This window comes from Hippopotamus amphibius, chromosome 2 (assembly GCF_030028045.1).
Source record: "Hippopotamus amphibius kiboko isolate mHipAmp2 chromosome 2, mHipAmp2.hap2, whole genome shotgun sequence".
Lineage (NCBI taxonomy): Eukaryota > Metazoa > Chordata > Mammalia > Artiodactyla > Hippopotamidae > Hippopotamus > Hippopotamus amphibius.
The window spans coordinates 206311733-206327391 of NC_080187.1; the positions used below are offsets into that span (position 1 = coordinate 206311733).

Consider the following 15659-nt stretch of genomic DNA (forward strand, 5'->3'; position numbering starts at 1 on the left):
CAAGAGTTCCCCTCTCTTTAATACATGTAAAACCCATCTTAAAGGGTTGATATATTAAGCACTTAGATTCATTTTGCCATTGACAAATCATTGGGATAGATACTGCCATGTATTAATAAATTACATGGGATAATTTCAGATATTATATAATATGTTACTTTTACTATTAAAATTCCATTTGTGGATAGGATTCTACTTTTCTGAGGCAGGATGGAGAACAGACTCTCCCTAGCAGAAAAGTTGAGAATTTGAGTCAGATGACAGCCTAAAAGAAAGGAGATGACATTTTTATGAATCCTTTAAAAATATCTGCGCCTTAAGGGGTGTCCCAAAGCTGAGATGTCAAGCATGACCATTTCACACTAGGAACTCTGGCCCGAAGTGCCAGGTGGGTGGTCTCTGCATGCAGTATCTTGTGAGCAAGTGAGACTGTATGCAAAAGGAGAAAAAAAAAAAAGCTGGAGACAAGATGGTGGAGTAGGACTTGAGCTCACCTTCTCACACAAAGACACCAAAATCACAACTAACTGCTGAACAACCATTGACAAAAAAGACTTGAACCTATCAAAAAAGATAACCTACACCCAAAGGCAAAGAAGAAGCCATAACGAGATGCCTGTGGAAAGGAGACCACAAACACAGAAAAACTGACAAAATGAGATACACAGAAATATGTTCCAGGTGAAGGAACAAGATAAAGCCCTAGAACAACTAAGTGAAGTGGAAACAGGCATCTACCTGAAAAAGAATTCAGAGTAATGATAGTAAAGATGATGTAAGATCTCGGAAATAGAGTGGAGGCACAGACCAAGAGGATATAAGAAATGTTTAATAAAGAGCTGGAAACGTTAAAGGACAAATAAGCAGAGATGAACAATACAACAACTGAAATGAAAAATACACTAGAAGGATCCATAGCAGAATAAATGAGGCAGAAGAACGAATAAGTGAGTTGGAACACAGATTGGTGGAAATCACTGCTCCAGAATAGAATAAAGAAAAAAGAATGGAAAGAAATGAGGATAGTCTAAGAGATCTCTGGGATGACATTAAATGCACCAACATTCACATCATGAAGGAGAAGATAGAAACAAAGGGACTGAGAAAATACTGCAGAGATAATATCCGAAAACTTCCCTAACACAGAAAAGGAAACAATCAAGTCCAGGAAGTGCAGAGAGTCCCATATAGGATAAACCCAAGGAGGAAGACACTGAGATACATATTAATCAAACTGACAAAAATTAAAGACAGAGAAAATATTAAAAGCAACAAGGGAAAAGCAACAAATTACATACAAGGGAATTCCCATATGGTTATCAGCTGATTTTACAGCAGAAACTTTGCAGGCCAGAAGGGAGTACACAATATATTTAAAGTGTTGAAAGGGAAAAACTTACAACCAAGAATACTCTACCCAGCAAGGCTCTCATTCAGATTTGACAGAGAAATCAAAAGCTTTACAGACAAGCAAAAGCTAAGAGAATTCAGCACCACCAAACCAGCTTTACAACAAATGCTAAAGGAACTAGATGGAAAAGAAAGGCCACAACTAGAAACGAGAAAATTGCGAATGGGAAAGCTCACAGGTAAAGGTAAACATACAGTAAAGGTAGGAAATCATATACACAGAAATATGATATCAAAACAAGCAATTGTGAGAAGAAGAGAGTACAAATGCAGGATATTAGAAATGCACTCGAAATTAAGAGACCAGCACTTAAAACAATCTTGCATATATATAGACTGCTATATCAAAACCTCCTGGTAACTGCAAACCAAAAATTTACAAGAGAGACACACACAAAAAAGAAAAAGCAATCCAAACAAAACACTAAAGATAGTCATCAAATTACAAGAGAAGAGAACAAAAGAGGAAGGGAAGAAAAAAGACCTACAAAAACAAATCTAGAACAATTAACAAAATAGTAATAAAAACATACATAGCGATAATTACTTTAAATGTAAATGAATTAAATGATCCAACCAAAAGACATAGACTGGCTGAATGGATACAGAACCAAGACCCATATATGTGCTATCTACAAGAGACCCACTTCACATCTAGAGAAACAAACCGACTGAAAGTGAGGGTATGGAAAAAGGTATTCCATGTAAATGAAAATCAAAAGAAAGCTGGAGTAGCAATACTCATATTAGACAAAATAGACTTTATTTTTTTTAAATAAATTATTTACTGGGTCTTCATTGCTGTGCGTGGGCTTTCTCTAGTTGTGGTGAGTGGGGGCTACTCTTTGTTGTTGTGCAGAGGCTCCTTGTTGTGGTGGCTTCTCTTGTTGCAGAGCATGGGCTCTAGGCATGTGGGCTTCAGTAGTTGTGGCACGTGGGCTCAATAGTTGTGGCTCATGGGCTCTGGAGTGCAGGCTCAGTAGTTGTGGCACACAGGCTTAGTTGCTCTCCGGCATGTGGGATCTTCCCGGCCCAGGGCTGAAACCCATGTCCCCTGCATTGGCAGGTGGATTCTTAACCACTGTGCCACCAGGGAAGACCCCAAAATAGACTTTAAAATAAAGACTGTTATAAGAGACAAAGAAGGACACTACATAATGATCAAGGGATCAATCCAAGAAGATATAACAATTATAAATATATATGCACCCAACATAGGAGCACCTCAATATATAGGCAAATGCTAACAGCCATAAAAGGAAAAATTGACAGTAACACAATAATAGTGGGGGACTTTAACACCCCACTTACATCAATGGACAGAACATTCAGACAGAAAATCAATAAGGAAACACAGGCCTTAAATGACACATTAGTCAAGATGTACTTAACTGATATTTATAGAACATTCCATCTGAAAGCAGCATACACATTCTTCTTAAGTGTACATCGAACATTTTCCAGGATAGATTACATGCTGGGCCATAGAGCAAGCCTCAGTAAATTTAAGAAAACTCAAATCATATCAAGCATCTTCTCCAACCACAATGCTATGAGATTAGAAATCAACTACAAGAAAAAACTGTAAAAAACAAATATGTGGAAGCTAAACAATATGTTACTAAACAAGCAATGGGTCACTGAAGGAATCAAAAAGGAAATTAAAAAAATACGTAGAAACAAATGAAAATGAAAACACAATGATCCAAAACCTATGGGATGCAACAAAAGGAATTCTAAGAGGGAAGTTCACAGCAATACAATCTTACCTCAGGAAACAAGAAAAATTCAAATAAACAACCTAACCTTACACCTAACGCAATCAGAGAAAGAAAAACAAACAAAATCCAAAGTTAGTAGGAAAGAAATAATTAAGATCAGAGCAGAAATAAATGAAATAGAGACAAGGAAAACAATAGAAAAGATCAATGAAACTAAAAGCTGGTTCTTTGAAAAGATAAACAAAATCGATAAACCTTTAGCCAGACTCATGAAGAAAAAAAGGGAGAGGACTCAAATCAATAAAATTAGACGTGAAAAAGGAGAAATTACAATGGATGCCACAGAAATACGAAGGATAATAAGAGACTACTACAAGCAACTATATGCCAATAAAATGGACACCCTAGAAAAAATGTACAAATTTTTAGAAAGTGCAGTCTTCTAAGACTGAACCATGAAGAAATAGAAAATATGAACAGACCTATCACAAGTACCAAAATTGAAACTGTGATTAAAACACTTCCAGCAAACAAAAGTCCAGGACCAGATGGCTTCACAGGCAAATTCTATCAACCATTTAGAGAAGAGTTAACACCTATCCTTCTGAAACTATTCCAAAAAACTGCAGAGGAAGGAACACTCCCAAACTTATTCTGTGAGGCCACCATCACCCTGATACCAAAACCAGACAAAGATACCACAGAAAAGAAAATTACAGGCCAATATCACTGATGAACATAGATGCAAAAATCGACAAAATACTAGCAAACTGAATCCAACAATACATTAAAAGGATCATACACCATGATCAAGTGGGATTTATCCCAGGGATGCAAGGGTTTTTTCAATTTCTGCAAATCAATCAGTGTGATACACCACATTAACAAATTGAAGAATGAAACCATGTGATCATCTCAATAATGCAGAAAAAGCTCTTGACAAAACTCAACATCCATTTATGATTAAAAACTCTCCAGAAAGTGGGCATAGAGGGAACCTACCTCAACATAATAAAGGCCATATATGACAAACCCACTACTAACATCATACTCAATGGTGAAAAGCTGAAAGCATTTCCTCTAGGATCAGGAACAAGATGAGGATGTCCACTCTCGCCACTTGTATTCAACAATAGTTTTGGAAGTCCTAGCCACAGCAATCAGAGAAGAAAAAGAAATACAAGGAATCCAAATTGGAAAAGAAGTTAAACTGTCACTGTTTATAGATGACATGATACTATATACAGAAAATCCTAAAGATGCCACCATAAAACTGCTAGAGCTCATCAATGAATTCAGTAAAGTTTTAGGATACAAAATTAACACATAGAAATCTGTTGCATTTCTATACATTAACAATGAAAGATCAGAAAGAGAAATTAGGGAAACAATCCCACTTACCATCATATCAAAAAGAATAAAATATGCAGGAATAAACCCACCTAAGGAGGCAAAAGGCCTATACTCTGAAAACTATAAGATGTTGATGAAAGAAATTGAAGATGACACAAACAAATGGAAAGATAGACCATGTTCTTGGATTGGAAGAATCAATACTGTCAAGATGACAATACTACCCATGGCAATCTACAGATTCAATGCAATGCCAATTAAATTACCAATGGCATTTTTCACAGAACTAGAACAAAAAATTTAAAACTTTATATAGAGACACAAAAGATCCCACATAGCCAAAGCAATACTGAGAAAGAAAAATGGAGCTGGAGGAATCAGGCTCTCTGACTTCAGACTATAATACAAAGCTACAGTAATCAAAACAGTATGGTACTGGCACAAAAACAGAAATATAGGTCAATGGAACTGGATAGAAAGCCGAGAAATAAACCCATGCATCTATGGTCAATTAATCTACAACAAAGGTAGCAAGAATATACAATGGAGAGAAGACAGTCTTTTCAATAAGTGCTGCTAGGTAAAATGGACAGCTACACACAAAAGAATGAAACTAGAACATTCTCTAACACCATAAACAAAAATAAACTCAAAATGGATTAAAGACCTAAATGAAGACTGGATACTATAAAATTCTTAGAGGAAAACATAGGCAGAACACTCTTTGACATAAATTGCAGGAATATATTTTTGGATCCACCACCTAGAGTAATGGAAACAAAAACAAAAATAAACAAATGGGACCTAATTAAACTTAAAAGCTTTTGCACAGCAAAGGAAACTATAAACAAAATGAAAAGACAACCCACAGAATGGGAGAAAATATTGCAAACAAAGTCATGACAAGGGATTAATCTCCAAAATATATCAATAGCTCACGCAGCTCAATATCAAAAAAAAAAAAAAAAAAAAAAACCCTATCAAAAAATGGGCAGAAGATCTGAATACACATTTCTCCAAAGAAGACATACGGATGGCCAAAAAGCACATGAAAAGATGCTCAACACTGCTAATTATTAGAGAAATGCAAATGAAAACTACAATGAGGTATCATCTCACGTTAGCTAGAATGACCATCACCAAAAAGTCTACAAACAATAAATGCTGGATAGGGTGTAGAGAAAAGGGAACCCTCTTACACTGTTGGTGGAAATGTAAATTGGTAGGGCCACTATGAAGAACAGTATGGAGGCCCCTTAAAAAACTAAAAATAGAACTACCATATGATCCAGCAATCCCACTCCTGGGCATATATCCGAAGAAAATCATACTTTGAAAAGATACATGCACTCCAATGTTCACTGTAGCACTATTTACCATAGCCAAGACATGGAAGCAACCTAAATGTCCATTGACAGAGGAATGGATAAAGATGTGGTACATATATACAATGGAATATCACTCAGCCATATAAAAGAATGAAATAATGCCCTATGCAGCAACATGGATGGACCTAGAGATTATCATACTAAGTGAAGTAAGTCAGACGGAGAAAGACAAATATAATATGATATCACTTACATGTGGAATCAAAAAAAAATGATACAAATAAACTTACTTACAAAACAGAAACACTCACAGACTTTGAAAACAAACTTATTGTTACCAAAGGAGAAAGGTGTGGGGAGGGACATATTAGGAGTTTGGGATTAACATATACACACTACTGGGCTTCCCTGGTGGCGCAGTGGTTAAGAATCCACCTGCCAATGCAGGGGACACAGGTTCGATCCCTGGGCCAGGAAGATCTCACATGCCATGGAGCAACTAAGCCCGTTTGCCACAACTACTGAGCCCGAGTGCCACAACTACTGAAGCCCAAGTGTCTAGAGCCTGTGATCCACAACAAGGGAAGCCACCATACTGAGACACCCATGCACAGCAAAGAAGAGTAGCCCCACACGCTCCAACTAGAGAAAGCCTGTGCACAGCAACAAAGACCCAATACAGCCAAAATATATATATATACATACTACTATATATAAAATAATCAACAAGGACCTACTGTATAGCACAGGGAACTCTACTCAATATTCTGTAATAACCTATATAGGTAAAGAGTCTGAAAAAGGATGGATATATGTATATATATATTACTGCATCACTCTGCTGTACAGCTGAAACTAACACATTGTAAATTAACTATAAGATAAAAATTAAATTAAAAAAAATCTGTGCCCTAGACAGGTGATAAAATTGTATACAACTTAATACACACACACACAAATGAGTAAGAGTAAAACTGGGAAATCTGAACAAGGACGGTGGACTACATTGACATCAATATCTTGGTTGTGATATCTTACTACAGTTTTATAAAATGGGAGAAACTGGGCAAAGTATATAGGGATATCTCTATTACTTCTTACAACTGCATATGAATCATAATTATCTCAATAAAAATGTAAATGAAAAGAGGATCCATGCACTTTAACTGCTAGATACTAACAAACACCTCGTAAATTTCAGAACCTCCTGGGGTTGGGCATTTTCATCAAATCTTAAGGACAAAGTTTTTTTGAAGATGTTTCTGGCCTTTTCCTTGATTCATTACCTAGCTAAGAAATAGGGAAAGCCCACATCAGGAAGCTTGAGGGCAAGAAGAAATATCCAGCCAGAAGGCAAGGCTCTGTGCCCTGCCAGTTTAGCACGATAAACACACTGTCCACTTTGGAGAGTGCTCTAAAGTGAGACAGACACCTGGGGGCTGCTCAAGTTCCCCCTCCCTGGCTGATCAGCCATGACCACAAGGACAGAAACGGTCACGACTTAAGCTGCAGAGGACTGGAATGAGGGCGGTTACCACCCTGCTCTCCTGGAATGCTGTCCGCTGAGGGGGATTACTGAATACCCAGAACAAGGGAGGATTATGTTGCAGGGATTCAAACACACCATATGAGGAACGGTTAAAGAATCTGGAGAAACTTAGCTGGAGAAGAAAAGACCTGGGGGGGAAGGCAGTAGGCGGCCAATAATAATTATTTTTTTCAAGAAAGAGAAGGGCTGTCCGGAGGAAGAGGAATTGGATTTGTCTTGCATGACCCCAGTTGGTGGTAACCGCAGTGGAATTTTCAGTTAACTTCCAAGAGATCTGGCCCACACTTTCTCTCCTCTAGGCAGTAAATAAAATGTATACTAACAGCAGTACTCCCACAGAGAGTACCGTTTACATGTTAACACTCCAGGTCCCTGAAACAACTGCTGGCTCCAAAGCCAGAGCCTCTCCTTCTGGGAAGTTAGGAAACCAAAGTCCATTGTCCTGACCTGGCTGAGGCACACCAAACACTCCAACGTGAGCAACAGTGCCTTCCCACCTACGCCATCCTCCCAGAGGGAGATTAAAGAATGATCAACGCGAAACCAGATTTAGACCGAACTCAGTGATAACAATTAGAAACAAAAAACTTCATAATCAAATGCGAAGGACAGGAGCTAATTAATGGGCCTCACCTCACCTGTCAAGGACTCACATTAAAGCAAGCTTTCCGTCTCCTGGATGTCAGTGGATCCCTCTGCTGCCCACGAAGCAGTGATGTAATAAAAGGGGAGTAGAAATGGGGTCAGAAGACTGAGCTGCGTTCTCCCTCCACAGCCTCCTGGTTGTGTGACCCTCGGCAATCACTAAAATGGTCCAGACCTCAGTTTCCTCATCTATAAACAAGGACGATGCTTCCTACTGGTCAGACTTATTCAGAAAATGCACGTGTAAGCTGGGGGTAGAGAAGGCTTCCGACAGAGGTTTGTCCCCTCTGCGCCTCTGTATGTTTGCAAACCACCCCACCTTCCTTCAAAAAACTCCCTCTCATATTTTAAAAAAAGGAAAACAGTACTTTACCTCAATAAAAACCATGCCCATGACTACAGTTAGTCAGAAAGAGGAGCACGCATACACACACACAGAACCGGAAAATGCGGACCTGCATTTTAACCCTGAACCAGTAATACTTACAGCTATAACTCGGTAACCCCATCCAGTCAAAGCCAAAATCTGCCGGAAAAATACATCTGCAGTTCCGCTGACGGGAGGGAGGAATATGAGAGGACACCTGATGTTTCTGGGGCCTGCATCATAGAGCGACCAGACCTTGCTATCATCATCATCCACAATAATCTGCAGGGAAAGTTACAAGAAAAAAGTGAAAAACCTCATGGATGGGATTTTACATAGTTATTTCGACACTATAATTTCGCTGATAATTTTAATGCCACTGCCTCGGTTGTTAACAAGCTAATGTGGGGATTACACCAGACCAGCACATGTAATAAACAGCTTTGTCTCCTTTTGCGTCTTCAGTGCAGACATAGTTCATGGAACTGCTTTATACTTTTCCCAAGAGCTGCTTTTTCTACCCGTTTTGAATTTTCCATCCCAGCCATGATTATATGAAGTTTATTTTGTTTACCATCAAACAGTAACCTCTGTACACAGCATCTTATTTCTTCCCCATACTTCTGGCTGTGTGTGTGTGTGCATGCATGCACGCACGTAGGAAGAGAACAATTTGCAGAGTCACTCTTGGGTGCTGGCCCGGAGGGCTGGCTGGGATCAGCAGGGTCAGTGTGTGAACAGGAGAGGCGAGGGGCAGAAAAGACTCCAGCTCCGGGGAGAAACTGGGTAGAGATGGGATCACTCAGGAGATCCCACTTCAGGAGCCTGATCTAGACCAAGCCTCTGAGGGGGAGACGTCTGCTAGAGAAGGAGGGATGAGGCAGGAGTAGGTGTCACTGTCCCCAGAGAATGTTTCACACTATTCAATCAGGTGTGGGGAATGGGTTCAGGGAAAAAATGGCTTTCTGGGGAAAAGGGGGTGAGAAAGAAGAAGGTCATCAGAAGTCCTCCTGATTTAGTGGTTCCTGACCTAACAAGAGAAAAACATGAGCATTACATGAGCTCAGACAAATCAGGTGTTCAGCACGGAGTCTGGCTGTCACTGAGTGTTCAACAGTGTCGCGTGGTAGCTACAGTATGCATTGTGCGATAGTTTAATTTTTGTTCTCTTTGGCTGACTGTTTGGTGGTATTGGGAAAAGTCCATTCACTGCTTGAACTTTTGGCAATGCAAATCAAAACTTATCCTACTTTTAGATTAAGAAGTTCAAGGTTCTATTTTCTGAGAGCTCCCAGCTGGCAGAGCTGTGGGGCCCATGGTGTCAGTGTGGGTGGCAGCACAGTAACGGGGTAACTGGCATCACCGGGAGCCAGTTACAGGGCAGGGCAAAGTCCAGAGGGCCCTAACAAATACCTTCGGGACTTCCCCAGGTGACAATATATCTCACGATTATGTTTTTGCCCTTTGTATTTGTCACTCAACATTTTTGCTTTTCATGGTTTTTTTTTGCTCTGATTGTAGTAAAAAATCTTAGTGACCTCTGACAGTGCATACAGTAAATTCCAACCTTAAAAGGAATAAAATTCATATGAGATAAAGTATTTAGATCCCTGAAATTAAAATCGAACACTACGAAATTTCAAGCAAATTTTTCATGACTTGTGGACCAAACTGACCAAAGGAGAAAATTACATCAATGAACCTACTTCCTATAACTACTTACAAGAATATCTAGGTAAGCTTGTGTTGCTTTGGGGCTGGTGATCAGCTTGCTTGCTTATTAGTGAGTCCATCAAGAGGAGCTCACAGGAATTACTTGAGGGGATGGGACAAGGCAGAGGGACTCCAAGGGGCAATTCTCCTAAGCATGGGCAGTAGTTCCTAGGGGAGCAAGAAGAATGGCGGGTTCCCTTTGGTAAGCTGCCAATTCGTTCTGGCTTTGAAGCCAGATTAATTTGATTTTAATTCAAACTCTATTAGACTCTACACAGTCTAGTAGAGTTAACCTCCATGAGCCTCAGTTTTCTCATCTGCAAAATGGGCACACCACTATCCACTTTGTTAAACCGTTGAAAGAATCAAACAAGGTATTTGGGGACTTTTCCCAACAGTGCCAGGTACATAGCAGGTATTCTGTCTATACCTGGAGACTGTATCTCAAATTTCTATAATTCTGAATAATTTCATTATTAATTCAAACTTGCATGATACTTCCACAGCTATTTCCCCTGACAAAATAATTATAACAGAGACAGATGGTCTTCAGATCACAGTATTCTAATACTTCTGCAAGCGGATCAGCAAAGATTTTATTCTGACACAACTTTTGTCTAGTGTGATCCCCAAACATTTGGGATTAATTTCGGACTCAGAGTCAGCAAACTTCAATATAAATGTTTGGGAGTTTTGGACATCCCAGGGCAAATAAAGTTTCCAAAAGACGACCATGGCAGAATGAGTATATATCACGGCAAACAGAGGATCTATAATGTGACTCATTGTAAATCTTAAACCTGAGGAACAGGACAATGCTTTCTAATAGAATTTAACTGTACTTACTGTACAGTTGCTACACATATTGCTGCTTGCTTGAAAATGTAAAAGCAATTATAAAATAACGAGTACAGTTATTCTCACTTTTACTCTTAAATGAATCTCAGAAGTTGATTGTACTTGACAGGGAAGAGGTGAACTTTATGCTCTGCAACCCAGTCATGATACTTGGCAATAACCTTCACTCTCAAACACTACTAAGACGTAACATCTAAATCACACATAAAAACAATACAAGATTTTGCAAATAAGAGGTGTAGTAAAACCATACATACCTTTTTAAGGGGGACTGTACTTCTAAACCAGTTATAATCAGGAGAGACTTTAATCTCTCCCATGATTAGCTGAAATGGAGGTTAACCCTGAAATAAAAGCATGTGATGTTTCATGTCAAGAATTCATGTTTAGATCAGAACTAAATGTAGAGTCTGGTCTAGCTCTAACAACAATACTTAAAAGGGTAAAACTGAGGAAATGGGCTATTTTACCTTGTTGGCATATACTTAAACTACAGAAAATAATTTAGCGCAAGCCTATAATCCAGGAATAGGAAGGGACCTGAGAGGGAATTATTCCAACCCCCTTAGTTCCTCCAGAAGAGGAATCTGGTCTAGAAAATTTTAATGACTTACCCAAGATTCCATGGCTATTGCAAAACCAGGACCAGATGCAGAACAGGCTTTTCTGACACCTCACTGCCTGTCCTAGTTAAATGACTCCAAATGCAGTAGCATAACCTGTCTTTTGACAAAATCTTAAGAATCTATGTTAATAAAGATATTCCCGTCTGACAGAATTCTAGGAACAGTCCACACTAGAAAAAGGAGTTAATGTAAGCCTGCTTCCTGATAAATTCATAAAATGCCATAAATCTAACTCTAGGGGAACACAGCTTTAGAAACTCACACACAGTTTCTAATGCAAAATGGAGGAAAACTTGCTGTTCATATGGACATTGTTAAAAGTGATATAATGTACTCTGAAAAATCCATAAGATACCAGAATAGACCTGAAGGCACCATAACCAGCAACAAAACAAAACAAAACATGTGCCTTTAGAAAAAACCTGTGGTCTTCTGTTGTAAGATTAGTGACTTCCAGCTTTTATAGCTCTGTGACCTTGGAAAAGTCACTGACCCTTTTTGGGCTTGTTTTCTCATCTATGACTGTTTCACCACTCTATCTCCAAAGCGTAGAACAGTGCTTGGTACACAGTAGGCACTATCTGTTAACTAAATGAACGACTACATCCTAAGCAGGCCGAACTAGGCAATCCTAGAGTCCCTTTTAACCCGGGTACCTATAAGTGTGGCATTAGCAGGGCATTTTCAAGTTAAAGGCTGCTCCTCTTTGCTCAGGCATCTGTGTTGTGTCATAACGGGAACCTGAAGATTATAGTTCCTTATTGCAGATTCTTATTGCCAAATGAAGAGCTTCCACCCATCGGTTTGGAAGGATTCAAATGTTTGTTTGCATCATGTCCTCTACCCCAGCACAAGCCTGGATTTTCCTAGCAGGGCTCGGATGAGTTTGAGACCCTAGGACTTAACTCCTGGGCTAACTCTGAACTGCCATTTCAGAGGGGCTTCTCTGGACTGGTCAGGAGTTGGGGATTCCAAGGCCAATGAATCTTCTTCCTTGGCCTTCCACATCTACTCCCTCAAGAACACAGGGCACTCAGCAATCTTAACTATTACCTTCTACCTTGGGGGTTACTAAACTGAGCCCCAAGGAGATGGCAAATGTAGACATCCAATAGCAAACTAGGTTTACAACCTTGACATTGTAATAATGTCTCTTCTCTCAAGGCTAGGATGGTACTTAGAAAAGTTTATTATACTCCTAAGTGGCTGTAAAATACCAAGAAAATCATCAGCCAGTCTTATGCTGAAAATCAATGTGAACAGATGTAGTTCTTATTCATACTGAAATAAAGAAAATCATTCTTTGCATACCCATTTTCTCTTAACAAATATTCACTGCTAAGAAATCAAAGCCATTTGAACTACAACCTTTCTCTAAGCTGGTCGCTGCTTTTAACTGAAAGCAACTAGCACATATAGTTAATTCTGGAATATTTTCTACCTGGACGGACTTGAAATATTCCTACATCACATAAATTTTGCCTAATGGAGACACTTCCTAGTACTGCAGTACTATTAACAATCACTATTCTACAGGAAGAAATATCAAAAACATGTTTAGAAAAAAAAAACCCCTCAATAGATTTATAAAACACTTTAGCTAATTAAAGCCAGAAGGTATGCTTCCAGATTCACTGAACTTGGGATAAAATAAATTTTTCATAGTTTGGAATCAGTTGCAATGTACAAACCAAACTACCATGCAAATATACATACACACATCACACACAGGCACACACATTCACTGTCATCCAATAAGCAGAAAAACGTTCCTTACCACAGTCCTCGGTATTATCCACAACCACCCAATATTATAACATTTTATAACTAACCTTGCTGGACAAAGAGATTCCACCCAACTGTGACTAAATTTTTGTAGAGGCAAGTGATTTTTAACACTTGTGCTGGTTTGGCAGCACATGAAAGGTAAGATAGAAACCAAATGCTGCATCTGACCAACTGACGTTTAAGTGAAAAAAACTGCTGTAAAGGGAAAGCAGCTGTGAGTGGTGTGAAAAGGAAGTTTGTTCTCCCAGCTCTCTTTCATCCACTACAGGGCAACACTTTTCCAAGTCACAAGGGGAACATTCTGGATGGGGTAAAAAGAAAAGGTTCACTGAGATTGTGACCCACCTGGTCAGTATTAAATAAGAAAGAATGTGGACCACGAGCTCAGCAACGCTGATTTGATCTCTCACAATTCAATTCTTCACAAAAACAAAAGCACCTGTTTTTGTTGCTGGGGAAAGGGCTGCAGGAGTTTTGCCTTAATCTTGCCTAAGGAAACCCCTCCTCAAGGAGTGCTCTGGACACCCGGTCCTCTCTGGCCCCCGTGCTGCTCGACAATAAAACTGCCAGTTATGAGTGTGCTCAAGAATTACGTGCCCTTATCCCTCCAGGTTTCAACAGAACCAGCCAGTTTACAGACCACTTATCCCTGAGGGTTTCAACAGACCCTGCCAATTTACAGGTAATGAAATTGCCTTTAGAAATATTTAAGTCATCGAGCCAGTTTAACTAGTCAGAGGTTTTCTGATCCTTTATCTCAACCATATGATCTACATATGGACAATCTGTGATTATTATTAACACCAGCAATAACGAAATATTAGAACCTGAGACTCTCTGGGCGACGCCACTGGCTTTTTCATGCAAGCCTCCATACCCCACACCAGTACAGAACTATTCTTTTTTTAGGTTTCCTCAGGGGACGATTTATCCCTCCTTTCTTCAGAAACTTATTCTATTATCTTCTAAACCTCATGGGAGGAAAAGCTGACTACTTGACATTTCGACATTGACACCTCATCTCGTACTCTGTCTTAATATAAAAGCTTTTGGAAATTTGCACACAGCTATTCTATTACCCCTCAGTCTCTTGAAGCTTTGTGCCAACAGGAGCTGGAACACTGTGGGCGGAGACAAAGAAGCGGCACAAACGTAGCGCTTATGACTCCCCAGGAAAAGAAGAGGAAAAGTGAGACAGCCTAGCCCTGCTACTTTCCTCATGCCTCATTCACAAGCCTCACACCTGGCCCGTACTCAGCAATGACAAAGGCATTTCTCACTTTCAGGCTGAGATGCAGTCTCCAAAATAACTAGTCTGCTCAGAGTTCTTAAAAGTTTACAGGAAAAAATATGTTCCTGGGCTGCAGCAGTGTAGCCCCAAGATGGGATTACAAGAGTATGCCCAGGTCAAGCGCCCCACCCCCACCCCAGGCGACCCACACACAGACCTCCACCTTCTCCCATTCCCACTGGTGACAGCCACACAAAGGCAGGGTCACAGGCACACCGATCACCCGCATGAACTCAGACTCGACCTCAGACACACAGGGACATGCAATCACGTGCATGGTCACATGAACCGACCCCTCAGGGCCACACAAAGTCACACGGACAAAGGCAGCCGCGCACACTACAAACCATACTCACCTACAAACACATCACACACCCACATCCCCCGCTTCCCAGGGCCTCGCCCACCTCTCACCTGCCGTGGCCGCCCCCAGATCCCTTTCCCTCCTCCCCGAGGCGTCTCTTCCCTCCAGTACGGGTGCGGGCCCGGGAGGCTGCTGGGCGCGGGTCGGGGCCGGAGGCTTGAGCGTTCAGCACCCGCGAGCGCTGCAGACCCTGGGGGCGCGCTGGAGGGCCGGCCTCCGAGGGGCGGGGCGCGCGGCCCAGCAAGCCACGGCCGCCGCCCTCCCTCCTCCCGAAACCTTCGCACAGCCAGAGGGAGCCTCAGGTTTCCGGGTTCCAAGGGGCGGGACCACGTCGCAAGGAAGGGGTGGAGCTGCGTGACTCGGCGGTCACCATGGCGACGGGGCGGGTTGGCCCGCAGGGTGAGACTCCGGCGCACTCTGTACAGTCTGCCGGGTGCGGAGTCGGCATCCTCTCTGGCGGTGGCGGCGGGCGCGGGGAGGAGGTCCAAGGAGCCTCTAGGTCAGTTCCAGGTCACCCATATGACGTGAGCATCGAGGAAGAGGTTGTGGGACTGGAAGAAAGGGGCGCCTGACCCTTGGGACCTGCCTCTGCCTGCAGTTCGTACCCTCTTGGAGGAAGCAGATGCCGGACCTTTTCTTTACAGCT

General features: G+C 41.0%; 1 protein-coding gene across 10 annotated transcripts in view; it reads right to left on the reverse strand.

Moving 5' to 3' along the window:
• The window catches only part of SPG21 (SPG21 abhydrolase domain containing, maspardin), a 47576-nt gene extending 32374 nt beyond the window's left edge, over positions 1-15202 (reverse strand). For 4 of the 10 annotated variants that reach the window (XR_009051414.1, XM_057722840.1, XM_057722841.1 and 1 more), the window contains exons 1-4: positions 15057-15188; positions 11202-11288; positions 8494-8655; positions 8015-8059 (exon numbers count right to left, since the gene is read on the reverse strand). Coding sequence is in view for 9 of the 10 variants with exons in the window: in XM_057722840.1 (XP_057578823.1) it covers positions 8015-8059; positions 8494-8655; positions 11202-11264 (270 nt within the window). In the remaining variant the exon portion in view is untranslated. Of the gene's footprint in view, positions 1-8014; positions 8060-8493; positions 8656-8947; positions 9404-11201; positions 11289-11558; positions 11690-15056 lie in introns of all 10 variants that reach the window. The other 6 variants (XM_057722836.1, XM_057722835.1, XM_057722839.1 and 3 more) reach the window with 6 other exon arrangements.
• Between the last annotated feature and the right edge of the window lie 457 nt (positions 15203-15659).